At 40.2% G+C, this 22323-nt stretch overlaps 2 protein-coding genes across 4 annotated transcripts in view; one reads left to right on the forward strand and one right to left on the reverse strand.

Annotated features, from left to right (window-relative positions):
* Positions 1-787: 787 nt before the first annotated feature.
* LOC135947328 (uncharacterized) lies at positions 788-5364 on the reverse strand. The gene is given in 16 exon segments (XM_065496089.1): positions 788-976; positions 1050-1068; positions 1124-1212; positions 1263-1395; positions 1460-1495; positions 1549-1740; positions 1809-1995; positions 2026-2341; positions 2396-2555; positions 2610-2744; positions 2746-2750; positions 2817-2915; positions 2973-3145; positions 3195-3366; positions 3426-3582; positions 5224-5364. Coding segments are annotated over 16 exon segments (2025 nt in total). The 5' UTR covers positions 5272-5364; the 3' UTR covers positions 788-872.
* A 664-nt stretch (positions 5365-6028) lies between these two features.
* LOC135947326 (adenomatous polyposis coli homolog) overlaps positions 6029-22323 on the forward strand; it is a 35225-nt gene continuing 18930 nt past the window's right edge. Inside the window, exons 1-2 of one of the 3 annotated variants that reach the window (XM_065496085.1) lie at positions 6029-6145; positions 20959-21110. In XM_065496085.1, the coding sequence (XP_065352157.1) occupies positions 20975-21110 (136 nt within the window). In that variant the 5' untranslated portion in view covers positions 6029-6145; positions 20959-20974. Of the gene's footprint in view, positions 6146-10929; positions 10998-20958; positions 21111-21615; positions 21685-22323 lie in introns of those variants that run through there. The other 2 variants (XM_065496084.1, XM_065496087.1) reach the window with 2 other exon arrangements.

Consider the following 22323-nt stretch of genomic DNA (forward strand, 5'->3'; position numbering starts at 1 on the left):
CCACGAGGCAGGCCGACCCACCCGCACCAAACACGTTGCAGCACACACACACATGAGAAGACCTCTCGCGGCGGTCCTTTGAGTAAGTTTTGCAGCTGCGTTTCAGCCAGCGGAAATTTACTATTTTCTTTACTCGAAATTCATCGGAAGGAAGAAGGTAAAGTAAGGAAATACAGTCAGAAATTGAAACTTGAGAACAAATTTGAAAAAAACAAATTTGAAAAGAAAACACGATAGTTCATTTCAACCGTAAGAAGTCAGTCGTAATACAACTTCACATCTACCTTAGCCAATTATAGTTTTAATTAATAATATAAGATTCGAATAGAACTAACCATATTAATCATTTTCCGAGAAAATAAATTTTTATTTAAGAAATAGAGTTTTTGTTCATGACTAGAGCAAGTTTGAAAACGTGAGCGTTTTTTATTTACCGCTCTGTCACCAGCTGTGCAGCTTGACACTGGACTTTGACATTTGATGCTTTTCACTAAAGCTGCATCATTTCTCGGCAGCTTTTGAAGCTAGAATGTTTCCCTTACTATTTTGATAGATTGGTTTAAGGTATATGCTCATTTTGGAGAACAGCAGCTAAAAATTCCAGGGCTGCGGAGCTGCTTACTTTTCTCATTTTGAAAATTAATTACTTAATTTCATTTTTTTTTATTTAAAATAAATATTAAAAGTTTTGATATTTATATTGCAATATCTTCAATTCGATTAAAAAATGCATTTCAATTGTAGTTGCATTCTTAAATTATTCTGCTGGCAAGTGAAACATGATAGGTCAATTTTGCCAATTTTTATTTTTAATTCACGAATTTTGATTCAAACATTGCACACCGAAATAACTTCAAACACTGAAAAATTGCTCAATTTCTCTTCTTAACCTTTTGAGCGGTGGTTGTAAGGTTAAATGCGAAATACTGAAGACAAGATCGCATAGTGTCACGTGTGGTATTGCACGGCTTGGTCACTGAAATTTAAAAAAGACAGAAGTCAGTAATAACGCAGTGACGATCAGATGGGAAATTGAAAGTAATTCTTACGAATAGGTTGCACACATCCCTGCATTTACGTAAAATTTAATTATAATGACTTTGCGGCGTATTATACAGCTTACTGTATAGGCAGCTTTAAAATGAATGCACTGGATGACTACCAGGGGTCTAGCATCGTAGGAGATCCGGTTGAATATGTATGAAAGCACAGCTGAAATACAAAAGGATTTTTACTGATAAAGCTACGGAGGTAAAATTTACGGAAATCAGAGCTGTAAATAAAATCTACGCATGAGATGGTTGCTTCGGTATAAAAACTCTTCCAGTTTTCCGATACGTTCTGCGTAATAAGTGTTGCTAGGGCAGGTCCATCGAGTGATCCGTTACTCAATAGCTAAGTTTTATAATATGGTTTAAAATTTTTAGTATCGATTAAATATATATAAATCAAAGTTTACTATTCCTGTGTTATTCAAGACACAATTGACGTAAGCCTTAAATGGAAGAAAAATGTCAAATTTAATACTGATTATACTGTATCTCCTACAGCTTTTTCAGCAAGATTTCTAATTGTAGTTGCTGCATTAAAGTTCATCAAGTTGTTTTTATCAAGTTCCTTGTTGAGGAGGTATTTATTCAAGTAGTTCCGAACGTTTGTATTGGCTTTGCAGGTTTTATCCTTTTGACCAAAGAAGAAAATGTCACCGGTAGGAGTAGAGCAGCATGTTCGAGCCAAAGTCTAAGTATAAAGTTAAAAATTTGTTAATAACAAGTAAAAATCGAGGGCTAATGTGTTAAACGTTTTACATCAAAAGCAGCTTTAGAGCACTCAGGAGGTTTAGGAGTGGTTGGTTTCTTGGTTGTGGTAGTTTTGGTTGTTGTTGGTTTCTTAGTCGTGGTTGGTTTGGTTGTGGTTGGTTTCTTAGTCGTGGTTGGTTTGGTTGTGGTTGGTTTCTTAGTCGTGGTTGGTTTTGGGGTTGTTGTTGGTTTGGTTGTAGTTGTTTTGGATGTAGTGGTTTTGATAGTAGTGGTTTTGATAGTAGTGGTGGTAGTTGGAGTGGTTGTTGTGGTGGTAGTTGGAGTAGTTGTCGTAGTTGGAGTGGTTGTCGTAGTTGGAGTAGTTGTCGTAGTTGGAGTGGTGGTCGTAGTTGGAGTGGTTGTCGTAGTTGGAGTGGTGGTCGTAGTTGGAGTGGTGGTCGTAGTTGGAGTGGTTGTCGTAGTTGGAGTGGTGGTCGTAGTTGGAGTGGTTGTCGTAGTTGGAGTGGTGGTCGTAGTTGGAGTGGTTGTCGTAGTTGGAGTGGTTGTGGTGGTAGTGTCAGAAGAAGGGGTCGTTGTCAAATCTGCGAATTTTCATTCGTTGAAGAATAGTATTAGTCGTTGGCGGAAATCATTACCAGTTCCGATTGTTGCGGACATCCAGCCTAGGAAAGAAGAGACTCGAGCATACCCATTTGGTCCGGCATCGCAACCATAAATAGAACCATACGAGACAACGCCAATTTGCACAACACTCCCATTACTGTCGGTGTACACCAAGGGACCCCCACTGTCACCCTAAAAATATTATTTCGTCAGACTGTGGTCGGCCAGAAATTGAAAGGGAGGTACCTTGCAGTGGCTTTTATTGGTTTGTGTTGCGCAGCACAAGGTGCTGTCAATAACGGACGGGCCGTAATAAGAGAGGCATTCCGTATTGGAAATAACAGGCAGAACAACGTAATTCAAATACGTGCTATCAAACGGTGCTATCTAGAATTTTACAAAATTTTCAATCATCAAGAAATCTCAAATTTATTAAGGCTATGAGTTGTTAACTGTTTGTGAATCTTCCAAAGCCACTGACGGTCGCGTTGACTCCGACAAATGTTTTCGTGGCATCGCTCGCAGGAGGCAGCTTGACAACATTGATGTAATCTAAACGCAGAAAAGTCGTGCTCGTTATTTGGAAAAAACATTTTATCTTATTATTACCAGTCAAATTCAAAGGAGTTGGTAGTTTCAGTAAAGCAATGTCATTAACCAGTGTGTAATCACTGTAATTGGGGTGGTAATAGCTTGTGGTTGTGTTCATTTTCACCCAACCAGGAGTACCACTTGATGGCCATCGATAAATTGCTCCGAATAAAAGTGCGAAATGGGTGTAGCTGAATTTTGAATCGTAAATTAAAAATAATTTTTCTTCCAAATTTTTACGGTTTAACGCAATGAGCTGCAGTTAATACCCAATCTGGAAGTATCAGTGATCCACCGCAAGTCATTGAACCGTCCATAACAATTACAACTTGGTAGGGAAACTGTTTCAGAACAGCTTGTGTCCCTCCAATAATTTGCTTTGCAGCATAGTTGAATTTTCCAGGGGATGCCCCTTTTGATTTTAAAATTTAACATTAAAATTTGTTCATAATTTTAACTCAATCATATTGCCTTGGTTAATGGGTTTGAATCCTGTTCCAGGACCTTTGGGCAGTAAATTTTCTTCAATTGCCTTCAGTTGTTCCTTTGTGAATGTTTCTTTGGTTTTGTCTTTCACTTTGTATACAGGAGTGACATTTTCTTGCCCAGATGTCTCAAGCAATGATATCTATATTTTAGAATATTACGCACAATCACAAAGTTTAATTAAATGTTTTTAAATAAAGACAAACAAAAAATAAATAGGGACCGAGGCATTGGTTCAAACTCAAATTGAGTCTAGAAAAAAAATCAAAAGGTTGCGATATGTTTTTTCAGTGATTCTAAAACCATAATAGCTGGATGGTGCTTTTTTTAAGTGAGCAATGTTATATTTTGTTTTATAATGATCATAATAATTAATAATATATATACCATAATATGACAATTTACTGATTTATAACTTTAGTTGCTCATATCCAAATGTGTATTACAGCTGTACATTCTGTTTTCTTGATTTTTCGTGTACATTGACAATTAGCATTAAAACATGAACATGTTAAAGCGTCGAGTGCGGGCTGAATGCTTGGCTCACTTTAGTTGTCATTTCATAACAATAATATATATTTGTTTGGGAGAAGTTTGCATATTTTGCCAATTTTCCCCTCTCTAGTACGCGTGAATTAACTTCAATAGGCTAGCGTTTCAATGAAAGACCCCGGCGCAGGGCAATCGGTGGTCGCGTAATAAAGGACCAGCCTGATCTCTTGTGACGTATGCCATACGCCATACAAGCAAAACGGAGGACTGCGCTTCTGTACCGCTACATAGCTATTGAATCAACTTTACTCTCTTTCTTTTATAAGCATATATACAAACAGTTTTCAAAAACGACTGTTTTTTAGTAAGTTTTTTCGAGACAAAGTAAAACTACTAAGAAAAGCAAAGCAGAGCCCAAACCATTTAAAGCAAAATAGAAAATTTGTCAAGCAGCACAGACTTTTTCGCTATTTTATCAGTGTATTGAATTGTTTGATTGTATTTATTCTGGGCTAATATGAAGGACTAATAAAATAATTCCGCCATGTTAAGTTCCCCCCATTCATTCCTGCAGAGGAAGAAATATGCTCGTAATTTTTATTTTCCTGATTTTTACTTCTGACATAGCATGAAATCGATAAAATCGCGATAAATCGCATCTCAATAACATCCCGTAAGAACAACATGGTTTCACGAGCCTCAGTTGGATAGGAGCTCGCACACCAAGGTCTTTCATTGAAACAAAAAACTGGTGAAAACTGTATGATGCAAGCGCACAGTTTAACGGGCAGCTTTCGCGTTTCAAGCAAGCACAGACTGGCACAAAATATTGCAATAATGGGGATTCGTCTGGATTTTTCACAATGGTTAATATGAAATTAGGTCCAGCCCTGAAGCATCACCAGGTTTCCAGGTATCAACAATGCGAGCCACAAGCTTGGTTACTTTACTGTGGTTAAGAAAGTTTTTAATGCTTGAAAAGAAAATTTTATAGAGCTATAATATTTTCTAGCTCTAGAGTAAATCAATGGAATTCCGTAATTGTATACTTTTTGTACAATTTACTCGATTTTGGCTCTGATTATAGTTTGACCAAAGCAGTTGGTTTTAAGATACAGGCTCAAAATTGATAGCATTTAGTCAACTGTCTATATATGTTATTTTCGAGTTAACGTATATAGACAAGATTAAATAGATTACTGAATTAATAAATTTTCTGAGTGTTATTAGATGTAGACCCACTTGAAAATAATGGGAATACGTGCATATAGAGTTAATCTAAAACGCTTACTTGGAAAACACCAACGGATAGTATAAGCAGGGCCACACCACTCATCATGGCTGGACGAGAGGTGTTTCTCAATCTGACGTGCTGGCTGATGGTCGTGGTTTATATACCAGTCAGTTTGCCAACGTCATTTCCATGTTCCACGCCTGCCAATATCTCATCGAATGCAAACCCTCTATTAAAAATGTTTATTATCTCGTGATAGTGCTCGCTATGTTTTCGCATTTCAAAACAGGAAATTTCAGAAATATGGCGACTCGCTGTTAACTGGAACAGATGCAAAATTTCTGTGCATATTGATAAATATGTTTTAATCGTTTCCCACGACTGCCATGTTTTCACAAATTCACAAATTTTATTGAAATCTATAACTTATTTAAATTAAAATTAACATATTATATTTTTTTAAGTAGAATAACATGCGTTATTAGCCTTTCATTTAGTGAAGCCATTAAACTATTTAATTTAATTTAATTAATATTATAGTCATTGATTGTGAGTGAAAGAAACAGATTGATTATTAACTAGCAGCGGCGATTGCTAACATAAAATACAAAATTGTACTAAATAATTAGGATAATTAGAATATTGCAAAAATTGTTCAAGAAATAATCAAAATTTAACCCTTTGTATAGGTAGTTACTAACAATCGCCGCTGACACAGCGAAATACTAGTACGAAAAGCAATGGTTCATGATGAAGTTCTATTATATATTTGTAAGCCTTGCAGCAGTAGAGAACGTGAATCGCGCCACGGTCTCCTGCCGTCTTCACGGTAATGCCACCTGTTGGAGGAACCTCTAAGCAAGTTGGCGAGCACAAAAGCGTGCGCAACGCGCAACTATTGTTTGTTTACCTTGCTACGGTCAAGTTATTCAGTTCGTATTTGAGTGCTGATTTAGACGGAATTATGATCGTTTTCAAAGTAAGTACCCATTCTGGATTAGCTAGAACTTGAATTTAGTGTCTAGGGGAATGCAGTGCATGCGGAAAATTCGCTTCATGGAACAAATCGTTAAAAAATGTGAGCGAAAGCAGTCGTGAAGGTTTGTGTTATACCTGCCGACCTTGGCAGTGATATTGTTTATGACGTTTGGTTGAAGATGCAAGGTGGGCAAATTGATTTTTGTGCCGAAAATTCATTTTTGTGTGTTAAATTGTATATACATCATGTGAGGTATGTATGTACATACCTATCATTTTATTGTCATTTTTGTGACATGAAAAAATGCAGGTATGATATCTAGTATCGGGTAGTATGATAACTAAGCGATCATCCCTTATATTATAAACAACTCTAATGAAGTGAAAATTGGAGGGTGCTGCAACTGTGACCCGCGGCAATCGTGCCCTAAGTTAAAATGGTGGGAAGGGGAGGAATGTGGCATCAGGGTTTCGTCCTTAGGGAGGGTCTTTTGAGGGTGGTTGTGGCCTAAAAGTAATGTTACTTTAAATAAAAAAATCTGCTTGCAATATCTTTGATTTCCTGCTTAATTCGCATCGAATATATTTAAAATGTGTGTTGATATCAAGATAATAACATGACAATCGAGTCTGCTCCTTGTTAAATTAAATTCTGAAAGTTTTGCTTTGGTCACGATTGCCGCGAGTCTCAGTTGCCATTCAATCGCTTCAACAGTGACAAAGAGACGAGCTTGCAACGCAGCACCCTCCGAGGGTGTTTAGCCCGTGCACATATTTAGGCTGTGCATGAAAAGGGAGGCGCGCTTCTTCACAATTAAAAAAGTCGCTCGCAGGTCAGATTTTCCTTTGCAGCCGACCGCTTTTGTGTGCGTGACAATTATGTATTGACTGGCGCGATGCTGGGGGTGCGTGAAAAATCAGGAAGTGAACAGACATCCTCCTTGCTCTGGGTTAACGCACTAGAGAAATTATTATTTCTTTATTTATATGAATAATATATCTAAAAATATCTGCAAGGTACTTAATTCTAATTTAATTTATAACATTTAAGTCTCCAGTAAGAGAATAATTGGATTGAAACTTTTGGAGATCATGATTTACAATAATTAGATCAGATAATTATTACTAGTTTCCAGAAATTATGTTGCATTACTCACTTACTCATTTGATCGTGGTTGAGTCATTAATTTAACAATCATGTTATGGCAATTTTATGATTATTATTAACATGAAGTATTAGTCAAGGTGTCTCTTTCATGGATTCCTGTATATTTGATTTTTCACGCACCCCCAGCATCGCGCCGTGATTTTTCACGCACCCCCAGCATCGCGCCAGTCAATACATTATTGTCAAGCACACAAAAGCGGTCGGCTGCAAAGGAAAAGTGACCTGCGAGCGACTTTTTTAATTGTGAAGCGGCGCGCCCCCTTTTGATGCACAGCCTAAATATGTGCACGGGCTAAACACCCTCGGAGGGTACTGCGTTGCAAGCTCGTCTTATTATCTTGATATCAACACACATTTTAAATATATTCGATGCGAATTAAGCAGGAAATCAAAGATATTGTAAGCAAATTTATTTATTTAAAGTAGCATTATTATTTAGGCCACAACCACCCTCAAAAGACCCTCCCTAAGGACGAAACCCTGATGCCGCACTGCTCCCCTTCCCACCATTTTAACTTAGGGCACGATTGCCGCGGGTCACAGTTGCCTGTCACTCTTTTATTTTACACTGTTATTTTTGTCACAATTAGATTGCAAATTTTACACACAATATTAGGTGACAGATGGTAGATGGTGCAATTACAGGCCCCATTTTTAATTTATTTATCGGTTGTCAACTATTTGATTTTATTTGAGATTGTTGACTGTAACACACTTAGACATCTGAGCCGCCCGCATTTTGATCGGCGGCTGGCTTTCCGGCTCCGAGCCGTCAATACAGACATCGGCGGCTGGCTGGCAAAATTTCATCGGCTCGGCTGGCGGCTGGCTTGCAGCCGGCTCATGTGCTTTTTAAGACTGCATAACTAAAAAATCGCAACTAACAACTAACGCGTAACACGCTGTAAACTGCAGTGATCGCAAAAATCCGCATTTTTCCGGAAAAAAACAAACTGCATTGCTAAAAAATATTTTAGAGTTTTTTTTATGAAATTTTGCGATTTTTTTCTGAATCACATGCATTTTTATAGAACTTCAAAAATGCTCATGATGCTGGATGACCAAAAGTAGGGATTTTTAAAAAAGTCGGTGGGTTAATTCCTCTGAAAGACCGAAAATTTTAACACTCAACAGTCATCGTAATTTTCCAAAATTTCTGACTTTTGACACGGAATGTGACCTTTTTGGGTTTTTCGAAAAAATGCAGAAAAACCTAAATCTGGAGGATTTTCCCGCTGGTATTATACGCAAAAAATAGTGGTTAATTTTTGCACATTGCAAAATTGGGGAGCCCTGGTAAGCTATAAGTATGCTTTAAAATGGATGACAAAGTAATGTTAAAATTAAGTTTTTTGTATTACATTTTTGTTTTTCCTTTCAAATGGCCATAATTTAAGTTTATATTTTAGGAATGAAGAAGCAATGAAATTTTAAGATGAAAGAAGCGAATTAGGTGGGAAATCAGTTTTCAAATTGGAAAAACACGTTGCGAACAGGGTTCGCCAATTTCACAATGCGCAAAAAATCAGCTGGCAACAAACCCACAGTTTTGGGGTCTCCCGCATTTTTCAGATTTTAACCCCTAAAAAGTCATATTTCGCGCCGTAATAAGCTGAAATTTTGGAAAATTGCGTTGATCGAAGAGTTAAAATGTTCAGACTCTTAGTGAAACCATCAGTGGCTTTTATACTGATTTTGTAAAAATCCCTGTTTTTGGTTATCCATCATGAGAATTTTCCATAAAAATGTATGTGTTTTTTAAAAAAATGCTCTAAATTGCAGAAAAAACGCTTAAAACAGTTTTTTGCACATTGGGGGTTTTTCCGAAAAAAAAAATGCGGGTTTGCGGAGGAAAAATGAGGTTGCGAGTTACATAAATTTGCAACTCACAAGAAAAACAGCGTTTTTTAAGACAGTCGACTTACTGAGTACGAACTACTTCAGAAAAAATTTCCATGAAACAGAACGGTGCAAAGTTTTTTTTAACTTTGGGGCACGTGAAATGAAAAAATGGAAAAGATAAAAATTATGGGTGGCTGGCTGGCTGGCGCGGCTCAGCTGGCTGAGCTGATTAAAAAGGTCGGCGGCTGGCGGCTCGAGAAAAGGACCGGCTGAGTCGGCTGGCGCGGCGCGGCGCGGCTGGCTCTGATGTCTAAACACACTTCATGTTTTTTTTAAAAAAAAATATTATTCATTCTTTCATTCTTTTTTTTTACAAATAATTGAATGAAAACGTTATCTTTTGACTCTCTAAGTATTTATAAAGTAATTATGGGATGATAATCTAGGGGACCTTAAACATTAATTTAAATTTATATATAAAAATTCACAATACTCTCCTAATCTTTCATGTTCCTATTTGAAACTGAAATTTAAAATAATTATGCCAAGCGTCGATCATTATGCAAGAATGACACAGCGGAAAATTTTTGTGATTACGATGGGATTTTGAAATAACGAATTAAATTTACAACAATATTTAAAAAGACTAATCTTTTCCACTCTGAAGCACTTAAAAACAGGCTTAATTTTTCTATCGAAGGAATTCTCACATTGTAAAGGTTAGCCTACAATTTGATTTCCATAACTTTAGAAATATCTAAAATTACTAACATAATTCGTACAATGTTATAAGCTAAACTTTTTATTTTTTTATCCTCCATTCAAATACAACTTCAAATGACAGTCAAATTAACCTGACCTCTCTAATGTCGCAAGAGAAAATGTTAGTTACTAAATCGGATTCTAAGATTACAATTTTAAAAATTACATAATTACTATACTTTTATCAAAGATATCACTAAATAGCACGATAAAACTAAAAAGCATTTTCTTGAATCCCTCTGCAATAAGTGTGTTAGTTAAAAGACTTTAAATATTACGTGCTTTTGACATAACACAGCTTGCTTGACTGAGCTACCTGAACCGAAACTTAATCATTGCAGTTTTGCAAGAGTATCGTAATCAAATATCTTTTTTATTTTCACTGAATTTTACACATTAATGGGAATTGATTTTGTGAAATGGTAGAATTTCGCAATAATTTTGCCCATGACGCAGTTCCTTTGTTGTGTTTTGCACTGTTTTGGATGTTTCCTCTGTGAACGCAGGAAGGCAGTTTCGATATGGGAAAAATGATTTATGCGATTAATGTTCGGGACTAGACATGTGCTTGGTCACGTACCCATTTTTCGTCATCGTCAAACGTTGCAATACACGTAAATTAGACAAAAAGATAGCAAAGGAAAATTAATAATCACGTTAAAAAAGTGGTTTTCTATATAAACAATACACTGCCCATTCCTCGAATGTAATCTAAACTCTCAATCCGCGAAATAAAAAAGAAGCAGAAATGGATCACCTTATTTATTCTTACTTAAAAGTAAGTTTTGAATACATATTTATTCAAATGCATAAAAAGGGAAAGTCTAAAATCTTCTGCAAAGAGCGCCAATTACGGCATGGCGGTGAATGCCCAAATGCTGAGTTTGGCACGTGGTTAACACCGGCATCTGGGGTGCGACGGGGGTGGATGGTGCTCACGCCGTCGCCGCCACCGCTGCCGAGGGGAGGGGGCGCTGGCGTGGAGGCCGCGAGACGGGCTGGCGGCTGGCAGTCAGTGGCATGGGGGCAGCATGAGGGAGAGCACCTCCCTCAGCCTCGTCGACTCCCTTCTCAGCTGGCAGTGAGTACAACATTCACAGAGCTTTTCGGCCTGTCTGATCTTTCGCCATCCAAGCACCCTCCGTACTTTTCCGGGACATAATTGGTTTCGTTATTTCAAATTTTGCAACGGCACAAAACAGAACGGATGCGAAGGAAGTCAAATTTTCGTCTCCCTTCTAGTGTCACTAATGGTTTTTGCTATTTCTAAAGGCATCGTCGTCAATATTATTTCAGTATTATCACGATCATTTATCATTTTCCATTTTATTTTAGGCTTTTGAACGTCAACTTTATAGAACATTAATATATCACAATCGTCAGTTTAAATTCAGATTTTCAAACAAGTTTAACATTGTTTTGAACGTTTTGAAATGATAAATATCTTCAATCGCTTTTTCACTATCTTTTCCCAAAGTCGCCATCTTTTCATTGTAAATCTTTGATGTTTGAGTATAATTTTCCCAACCCACTAATCGGATATCAGTTTAATGGAGCAATTAATCGGCTTAATGAGATTGCAACCGACGCAAAAACGTTCTCTATTGAACCGTGTCAACTCAAGAGTTTGTCTTTCGCGCCTGCACGTCCGCAGAACATACATGGGGTCCACATCCAATTTATTGCGTTTGAATTTCATTTCATCTCTTGCAGAGGAATCACCCCTTTTGAAACGCCACCCCCTCGCGGCTGCAAAGCAATTTAAAAAGCCAGCCATCGCAATTTCGTGTGTGTGAAATCGTAAAAGACGCCGCTCGGTCTCGGAAGGGCAAGTGCGCGCCGCGATGAGTCAGCTGATGACTTTTGACTGGATGCATATGTGTCTCGGAGGTGCAGTTAAAACGCTCGCGTGCATGCAAGCGTCCACGAGTACATGGCCATGTACTTACAGGGAATAAAACCAATAACACGAGAGCACACAGCTGCGGCAATCCATTTAATTGGTTCATTTGGCCGGCGCAGAAATGTAATTTATCCCGCACCCTCCCACGGAGCATAATAATGTTGCGTGGCCTAGATCTCTGCTTGTGTAACACACATCTAGCCGGCTGCAGTGCTGCTACCCCCTCATTGCGCTCATTATTGCTCCAAATCTCACGCAATTTCATGCGCTTTACCCCTCTTTTATGCTGCGCCCGGCTGGCTGGCGAAACATTACAGCATAAAACGCATTTATCGCCGCCCGGCTGCCCAGCATATTTTTATTTCATCAGATTTCTTGATCCTTGTTTATGTGGCCCGGTATCGAAGGCATGCACTCTGTCTGCGTCCGGGGGTATTTGTGGCAGTGCGGCCACGCTGCTTTTATGGCAGAACGTCTGGGACGCGCATTACTATATGGAACGTTATCCCGCTGTCGCGTGGGACTTTGACCGCTATCACGGCTAGAAGCATTAATGAAATTTTAAATTTTCATGCACGTGAGTGCTCGCCACGGGAAATGTGATGGATTGCTTTGCTCTTGTCGTTTGACTTTTATAAATCACAAGCACGGAGACTGAAAACATTTGTAATTTGTTGAAAGATCCGGAGTTGATATGAAACATGGAAAAATTCAAAAGAAAATGGTGCTACAAAATGCTGTGAAAATATCAAACACACGTGTAGTTTTCGTTTATAAAGTGACTTAAATCATTTGCCAAATCAAGTCAACTTTTGAACTATTGACGATGGCCAAAATTAACGAAATCTTAACACAGATGTAATTAATTAAGAGTTGTTTTTTATTGCTAGAGTTAATATAAATTAACTTAGTTCTAATGACAAAGTATCATAGCCTTAATTTTACCACCTATAACAGATCATATTCTTCATCAACCGATCAGAATCCTCTATAATTGAGTCAATCACGGTTGCCCAAATAAGCGTGCACTAGTGTAGCATCGTAAAAACATTAGTTTCTTTCAATAATACTCATTTTCAATACATGATTAAAAACTTGCAGAAATCCTAAAGATTTGCCTCTTAAATATTTATATGTAAAAATAACTTATTTATTTTAATATACAACTCAAAGAGCAGCCATTTCTTCATGGTCGAATGTGATACGAGACTTAAATTTAATTATGGTCAGATTGCTTCCATGACGAATTAAATTTTCATAGTTTTTCTGTCCTTGAAACCCTGACTCAATTGATTTAATTGGAAAATTGTGTGTTTTATCAATGATTTTCTGATTTTTTTTTCACGTTGTATGAAATTTAATAACATGGCTACTTTCACCTCGCGTCATATGAGCGCTCATTTCATTTCTGAAAAGCTCATCACTCAAGCGAACACGGCGGGGCAAACTTAATCCATCGCAATGCGTTTTAATGAGGCAGCAGGCACATGCACACACTTTGCTTATTACTTTTTCATTACATATACAAAACAGTTGCACATCCGAACTAACGCGGAGAGCCACCCCTGCACCACACACCACCCTACGCAGCGGGGGTATGTAATGCAATGCGTCGTGCGGGCGGGGGTGGAATTTTTACGCTCATCAGCGAAATCCCGCGACACGGCCTCAATAATATAATGAATGAAACGCAGGCAGGCAGCACCCAAGCTCGAGGATTAATTTATGACTCTCTACAAAAGTGTCTGCTGTGTATTTATATTTATTGCTCGGGGGTGAATTTCAATTAAATCCTCAAACGCCACAAGATAAAAAGCAGGCTTACACGACCGAGCCAACGTCGGCGTGTCTGCATACTCTAGATTATTCAAAACCAGACACTTCTTGCTCGCCGGGAGAGCGCGAATATATTAATATTATGATGTGTATTTCATACAGGCGGAGACACTTTCGGCATGCAACTTGAATTTTTATGGTTTACTTCGTGCTCCCGTTTTCCGCGCTCACGATTCTCGCCGTTTTTCTCCAGTTTCGGAATTCCAGCCACGAAAGAGCCTGTTTTATCTCCTCGGGAACGTCACTCAACTCGCAACGAAACCGCGCCCTTCACGAAACCGAATTTTAAATTTTCAAGCAGGCCGCCGCACATAAAAGCCTAATTTGCATGTTTCGTAGTACGAAAGGCGCGGGCTGCTCTTTTGTGTCCGCTAAAAGCACCCCCGAAAGTGGCAAGCCCTTTCCTTTTTCGGCGCCCTGAGTGTCTTTTTCTGTTCATTCTGCAAAGCAAATAGTTTTATTGAGTTTGATCTGCTCGCAGCGGCAAGCGAAATAATGAATTCGGAGGCACACGCGCCAAATTCTCATCGCTCTCTCTCTCTCAAGGAGCAGCAGCACTGCCGTTGCCTCGTGCTTCTGTAAATTGCATTTCCAAACTCTGCGAGCACTGCACTCCCCCGAGGCCAGACGCATTCAAATTGGCCTGCACGCTGATAGTTCCGCCCCCACCGCCCCCCGGAGGACTTCAAAGGGTGGCCTCGACAATGAGGGTAGCTGCGTTATTCTGACACCAAGTGCATAAATCCACGCTGCACTTGTATAGAAATCCGTCAGCGGATTCCGTTGATAACATCTCGAGTCATGCAGCAGGTGATGGAATCTCTCGATTCGGCTGCTAAATCAGAGGGGTGAGAATTATGGTTATTACCCTGGCATCTATTGTGTTCGAACTTTCAATGGGGATGCAGCAATAATTGGTGTGTATGCGGAGAGCAAACTTTCCTCATTGCAATGCCGAATAGAATGAAATTGGGGTTTGAAATTTATTACTCGTTGAAATTCCTGAACATGGATATTTGCTTTAAATTTAAGTTGACAGAGATTTTACAGAGGACAAGTTATTTATAAAAATCAGAGGCTGAAGAAAAGTTTTGATACTAAACTAAGAATGGAGGGGATTCATTGAAATTATGTAGAATTTTCTATGTTAGGAGAGTGGTCTCTTTGAATTGTGTTAAATGCTGAAACTTTCAATATCATTCTAATTTACAGTCAGGTTTTATATCAATTTGGTTGGATTGAAATAATGGTTATTTTTTGCTATGCAATTTCAAAATTACTAAAAAATAATTTTATTTACATCTTTGTGTATGAATTTAAGAAAATGATTCCTGAAAGTGCTTCCACATCTGCATAGCATGTGAATTTCTGGTGTTTAGTATTATAAGCTTTTTTATTTTTGAATGAAATAGAACATAAGCATGTGAAGCTAATTATTACCTCGACGGTGCATGACACAGTTCTCTCTGCTTCAATTTTATGCTCTTTTCCACACGCTGTAAATCAAATGTATTTTCCATCCCCCGCGTGAAACGCACGCTCAACTTGAAAGTGATTCCGTGAATCAACTCGGCAATTTGAGCAATTAGGGAATTTCCTGTCGTGCGCGCCGCGAAAAGCTGGCCGGCGCCCGTTTTCTGCCTCAACTCTGCACTCACTTTGACTGACTGTTTATGCGTTTTATAATTGCGCTCCCCCGCGTGCCGCAAGGGCTGCCGGCTCAAGAGGGTGCTGCTGGTGTTCACATCTGCAGAACTCGCAGCCGCACCTATTGCAGTCCTTTCTCTTTAACACACAAATCCGCACGTGGCTCTAATTCAAAGCAGGGAGAATAATTCTCCGCTTTGAAACAAAAACCAAACACCAGCATAATTATTTTCAACTGAATTGCGGCTGTGCTCACTGCCTTTTGATGGCACGCTCTATAGAACGTCAGGCGCATTGTGGTAGAAATTTTGAATTTGAAATTTCCAGAGTGCCACGCCCTAACGCTGCCTTGCCCATTGAAGCTTAAGGAAATGCCGACTCTCGGGGGCGCTGGCTCACTATCTAAGTCACTACCTGGCTTCTTGAATTAAGCAAAAAATATTAAGCACGCTCGTAAAATTTTACTGCCGACGATATCACAATCAAAAAGCCTCTCCTACGTCGTGCTAGGAGCTTCCGCCCCCCGAAATTGTAGTGCTGATTCGTCAGAAGTGTGTAAGTGGAGCGAAACAAGGGTCAATCAAGAAAATCTGGCGGAAGTGGTGCAGTACGCGTACGTGTGCACACGCACGTATTTTTAAATGAGTGAGTGCTGCACCAGCCGGCGGGTATATTGATCTGTTGCCACGCCCCCTGCATCTTTTCTCTCGCCGGCTCCTCTCTTTCTCACCACACTCACCTGCCCGCTTCATCCCCTGCACCTGTAAACCGCACACACTCACACTTCTTTTAGTACACGCAGAATTCCGCGTCCTCGTCTTTTTGCGCCACCTCTTTTTGCCCTCTTGCCCGCCGCCAACTCCTTGACTTTTTGCGGTCCACATTACTTCTCGCCTTGCAAGTTGGGCAAACTTTCTTCGCCCGGAAAATTCCGCTCTAATGTCCACATGGAGCAATTTCTCTCTCGCCGGTCGCGCTATAAAATTTTTCCTCGTGTCGCATATTTTATAATCTAACGCCGGCGAGCAACTATAAAAAGCTTTTTATTTTGGGGTTGTTTTTCCCTTAACTAGCTAACAACTTAATTTGGCCGGGAGTTAAGTAAGTGTTGCTTCACAACAAAAATGTTATTCCGCCCCTTGTATTACCATTAAACGATTACTCTATTCACATAGTATAACAGAAAAAAATCCAGCTGCACGCGAGATTTAAAGCTGTTAAATGAAAATATTATCGACCAATGTTCAAATTTCAGTTGCTACATTTAACCTCGCCTCGCTGTTAGCAGGAAAAATCTTCCTTTGGTGTTGGTGTTGACCAAAGAAGGGTTAAAAATTCGGGCCATAAATAATAGATGTTGCGAAATTGGCCGAGTGCTAGTTGAACAAGATTACGTCTCGCTCAGCAAACTTTGGCCATCTTCGTCTTTTCCTTCCGCCGTGCTTTATATTGCGTTCAGGTCACGTGTTGAGCCTTATAAATAAATCATTGGTCGAACCAAACTAAAATTTATCTCGACCGCAGTCTCACAAATGAATAAAATATAAAACAGTAGTCGCGGCAGCGCATTAAACTTTTTGATTTTAATTTGACTGGAAAATCCGCTCAGCTTTGCGGGAGCCACTTTTCTTCGCGACAGGTGCAATTATGAGATGCACCCTCATTCGCTGTTGTGTAAAGTGCTGGTGAATAATAATTAGTCGACCCAGCGGAGTCTGTGTAATGACTTAATTATTATTCTGGTTTCTGCGGGCGACATGCAGAGAAGATGTGCGACGATGAGTGTTCGCTCTTGTGCACTCCTCCAACCCCTTTCCTCCAATTTTACCCCCTTAATGGGGATGCTGCACCTTGTGGAAAGATCGTCACTTGTATTTGAATTGCATACAGCTCAAGTCTTAGTGTCGTGAATGCCTGGTGCCAGGTAGAATTTACATTATGTGTGCAAAATTGAGAAAATCAATCTGTGTTGACTCATTGAACTCAAGTGCTTGAAAGTCAGTAAAGTCGAAATAATTCGGTGTTCAATTAGACAATTTCAGTTCGTACGAGTGATTTTTATCATTAATTGATTGTGTCTTGTGTAAGCGACAGCCGACGGACGGGAGTGTTATCTTGACTCTCCCCGTGTTGGAGTATCCTGGGGCGGGACTCCCACATGACGTTTACTTAAAATCACACAAGGCATTTTTGTTGAAAACCACATTAACGAAGTTATTATAATTTTAAATCTTAATTATTCCACAAAAAAAATTATGAATTTTTATATATCGCATGTTTCTTGCACATTCTGTCTAAAATTGGACTCGGTTTGAATTTCCGTCGTCTGTTTCATCTGGCCGGAATAATATTATTCTGACGAGTTCCACTTCTTTTTAAATGGAAACCACCAACGCAACAGCAATGTTTGGGCTTTCAGCAACAACAACAATTCGGCTGCGCAGGCCTAACTGCACTGCACCGCGCTCGTAATTAGTTCCAATTTGAATGGGCAAACAAGCACAGTGGAGTAGCTGTACCGCGTCATGACCATTACTTTCAATGCACAAACCGCAGTGAAAATTAGCATAGCAATTAGTTAGTCGCACAATAGCGAGCGTAACACAAACATATCATTCCCAAAAGGTCCATTGATGAATTATTTGGAGCGTCCCACGGCCATAGGAACCGGTTCCGGCCGAATAAACAAATTCGTTTCCTCGAGTGTGCCACTGTTGGCCAGCTCAAGCCGGTTTTAATTAAAGTGCTGCGAGAGGAAGAGCATTAGGGGTGCATTTGTCTTGTTAGGGCTCAAGTGGGTTGGCGGGCGAGTCCCTCAGGTGGGTGCATTGATCCTGGCGGTGCCGGCGCGCCAGATAAATAAATACCCTCTTTCTCTCTCACACCAGCGGCAAAGGGCCGCAGGATCGATAATTCGGTCTGCAAGTAGAAGAAGGAAGAAGAGCCGCTATTTGTTTGTTGTGAGCACCGCATCACGCGTGTGGTGCGCTCTGTGTGCACCGACCCTTGCTCGAGGGGCGGTTGCCGCGATAAATTATGCAAATCGTTTGACAGGTGGGACCCCAATAAATTTCTTTATTGCACCGCGACGCCGAGAACAAATTCAATTTGACGTTCAAGTGTACAAAAGAGGAGGGAGACGAAGTGCTCAAGAAGCTGTGTAGCTATCTGTTATCTCACATGAATCGATATAATTTATTTTGGTAACGTATTTTTGCCCTATGTGTTTGTATTTATTTTTAAATGTTCCTGTTAAAATATGGTAAACTGTAATTTAATTGAAAATGATTAATTACAAGACCACCGTAATTAAAATAAATGTTGATGATATCAACAAAAGTCTCTAGCGGAAACCATTACATACAATGTTTTCTGTATGACACAATTAAATATTTTTGGCATAGTGGAATAAATTTGATTTGAATTAATTAGTTAATGCTTTGCTTATTGTTAAACATTTTATTAAGCTCGTGAAAACGTTAGTATAGTACAAATAAATGTCCTCATTTGGAAATCCTTGCTCGTGAAAATACTGTCCACGTTAGAGCATATAATGGTGGAAATTCAGGCAGCCATGAAACAGGACATTGCTCGAAACTTTCATCGCACTAACGTCCAAATCTAATATTTTTCAAAACATCAATTCACCATCGGGAAAATGTACAATTTTTAACTGCGCACAACTTTTTGATGGACGTCAAAGCAGGTTTACAGCTTTTTGAAAGTCACATTGGAAGCTCGTCCTTTCGTCCTACACTAGCTCATGGCCGTTCAATGCGGCATTGGAATAAATATATGTTTCCTGCTGTCACTTTTTCGAATTCATGACGCAGGAAAAACGTTAAAATACTTTTCACTGCCACAAAGTTAGAGATAGATCGGAGAACTTTTCAGATTGTTTCCCTCTTGTACATTGTGACCTTTTATGTTCTCCTTTCGCTGAACATCATTTTCGATAATCCGTCTTGGCTTCCGAAGACGCGAAAGATCCCCTCCCTCGTCGAGGAAAATCGAAAAGACGTAACGATGATATTGGGGCGCAGGATATTGACCTGCGAGGGTGCAAAAATGACATCTACCTGTCTCCCCGAAGCCGAAATTGGCCCCTCGCTCGTGTTTTACTACGAATTCGGTGTAAAAGTAGCTCTCTCGCCTCATATTGCTCAATTTTCCGCAGATAAATTTATTTTCCATCGCTCTCGCTCCCCCGTCGCTTGATCCTGGCTCGGCTGCTGGAGCGGCCGGGATATTGGCCTGTGGCTAGAATGCAAAATATTATATGTGGAACCCGCTGCTCTCCCTCTTTCATCACGGCAGCTAATTTTCCCACCAGGACTGCCGCCGTTGAAAATTGGCTCCACCGAGAGTTTCGGAACTTTTGGTGCTCCCCGTTTGCTAGGGGAAAACTTGCATGTCGGCTGCAGCGCAAACTGCCAAGTTTAGTTGTGTTTTGACATAAAAATAACATCGCCGGTAGTATTGCTTTTTAATTGAATGAAAAGAGAACCCCTCGCCCAGCGCATGCAGCAGGGCCTGCGGCCAAATCCGATCTTTTCCAGCTCGATTCGTGCGCCTGCTTGCGTTTGCCGAAGTGCAAAATCGGCCTGCATGCTGATACTGCATAAACGATTCCATTTTCGGCAGATAAGCCTCGATGATGGTATTACGAGGTTCACAAAGCGTAGTAATTGCGTTTGCTGAAACCGCTGGATTTCGCGTGACTGGTGTGTGCGGCGCACCTCCCACGATTTTAGCGTCCCACTGGGATCGGAGTTTGGAGTCAGTCGGTCGCGCCAGCCAGGCTGTGCATTTGGCTAATTGCGATTTATAGCTTTGGCTGCTGGCGGCCGCGCTGGAAAAGCTGCCTCACGACACCCCGGAAAGGCCACCCCGTTATGCAGCCACGATAGGCTCTGCTTTCATGGGAAAGTTCAAGAGCAGAAATAAAAACACGAGATAACACTTTTATTACGACCCGCAAGGCGCACACATCACCTCGTTCCTGGAAAAGCCGTGACTGGTTTTGAAATTTCTATCCGAATTCTGAATTATTCATGGATATGAAAATAGAGTGATCGAATGTATTTAATCACGGTGATACTCGTCCCAGGAAGAAAGGCTTGGCTGAAATCTCTGCTGCTTCTGGGTCGGTTATTGTGTTGCATACCCTTTTAGCAATGAATTGAGAGCGGCATTCATTGTGCAAGCTTTTTCTCTTTTGTCTGCTGCCTAGTCTCTCTCAGAATTATCCCCGCCTGCAGTCAGACCGCCTCGCTCCAAATTAAATTATCCTGGCTATTTCTCTTTGTGCGACCCCAGACAATACTTCTCCTTCGTATCAACCAGTACGCACACTTTTGTTCCCAAAATATAGCTACTTTCGCAGATTACCTTCTAGAAAATGGTACAGGACCCTCGTCCCTAACTCAATTTCCCAAGCTGAGTTAAAAACTGCGCAGAAAAATCGAATGAAAATCCTTCAACAAAATCCAAAGAAAATGTTTTCTAAGGCGCCGTACAAATATTTTTGCTTGAAATCGATTCTCTTTTCAATTTCCCGTGTGTGCTTATCTTGTGGCCAACCACCTGTAAATATGAAGGGGTCGCCCTTCAAAGCGGACTTTCTTATTGATTTTCCTGTTTGATTTCTTTGCAGATGGCCAGCGGGAGCGATGAGCCTGCCTGTGTCCAGCTATGAAGACCTTCTAGCTCGCGTTCGCGACCTCACTCTGGAAACAAGGCGTCTGCAGCAACAACTCGAGGAACCTACGGAGTCGACCCAGCCGCCAAGACCCCAAACTCAAAATGGTAAAATATATAGACGTAATTAACTTCCACAGAAGAATAATGTTAAATTGTAGCGCTCTGTGGGCAATATTTTTCTTACGTTGTATACGGTGTAAAAGAGGGTGGAATGGTTTTAGACCTCAGCTTAAGTACACATTCATTTTAAAGCAAAGTCTTGATGCTGCGAGAGGGAAAGTCTAAATTAATATTTATCATGTGGCATCCAGCTCCAGCATAGTGGGGTTGCAAAACGATTCTTGTTCGCACATTCCGAGCAGTTTTGGAGGGTTCTCCACGCCCTCAAGACACACACGTTGGTTGTTTCGCCGGTGAAGGGGGTCGTTCACCCCTTAAATCGCAACCCCTACGCAGTGGCGCCCTCGCGAGCGCTCAGCCAAGCGGTTGCTTGCCGCCCACGTCGAGAGGTGGCGGCGCGATGCGTTTGGAGGCGGCGAAGTGGCGGAATTGAGTGGGGCGGCCACCCCCGGGGGAGCGGCAGGGGTGCGTCTGGCAAATGTCATGTGACCAGCACAGGGGTGCGACCAGAGAACGCGTTTTCAACACTTTGACCCGCATCTTTTTGCACTTTGCCTAGGTGAGCATTAGCATTGGGGTGTCTGCCAAAATAAGGGTGAAAGGTCGTCATTGGAAAGCTAGATTCGCTCACTGCCCAGAGATTTTGCTATAATTTGATCCATATACTGCAGTGCGTGAGTTCGCCTATAGTGTGTAGTTACTGTTTGTTATTTATCCACATTTTTGGCAATGCAAATTTTAAAGTCACAAGTTTCCAAATAAAACTGAACTTCTGCTTAAGTAAAAATATTGTAAATTAATATTTTGTGTTTTTGTAGTGTATTAATTAAGGCAGGTATAAAATTTAAGCAGATCCAGGCATAATTTCAGAAACTCCTATTTAAAATTTGTTCGAAATTTGTATTTTGCATTCAATAGAAACATCCTTTCAACCGACTGTAAATCACCCAAGCTTTTAAAGATTTGAGTTTGCTCTTTTTGTGAGTGTATCGATTTCCGTTTATGGCTGCAGCAATCTTCGCAGTGATGATGTTCTCCCTTCTGCCCTTGATTTTATTTTGTTTTCCATCCCATCCTTGTTTGAAGACCCAGATTTGCCGAAAAACATAAAAATCCAACTTTTGTATGTGTGTATATAGGCAACCTGCTTCACGCCACAACACACGTAGCTGCATATATTATTTGGTGAACTAACGCA

The sequence above is a fragment of the Cloeon dipterum genome, chromosome X (assembly GCF_949628265.1).
Source record: "Cloeon dipterum chromosome X, ieCloDipt1.1, whole genome shotgun sequence".
Taxonomy (NCBI): domain Eukaryota; kingdom Metazoa; phylum Arthropoda; class Insecta; order Ephemeroptera; family Baetidae; genus Cloeon; species Cloeon dipterum.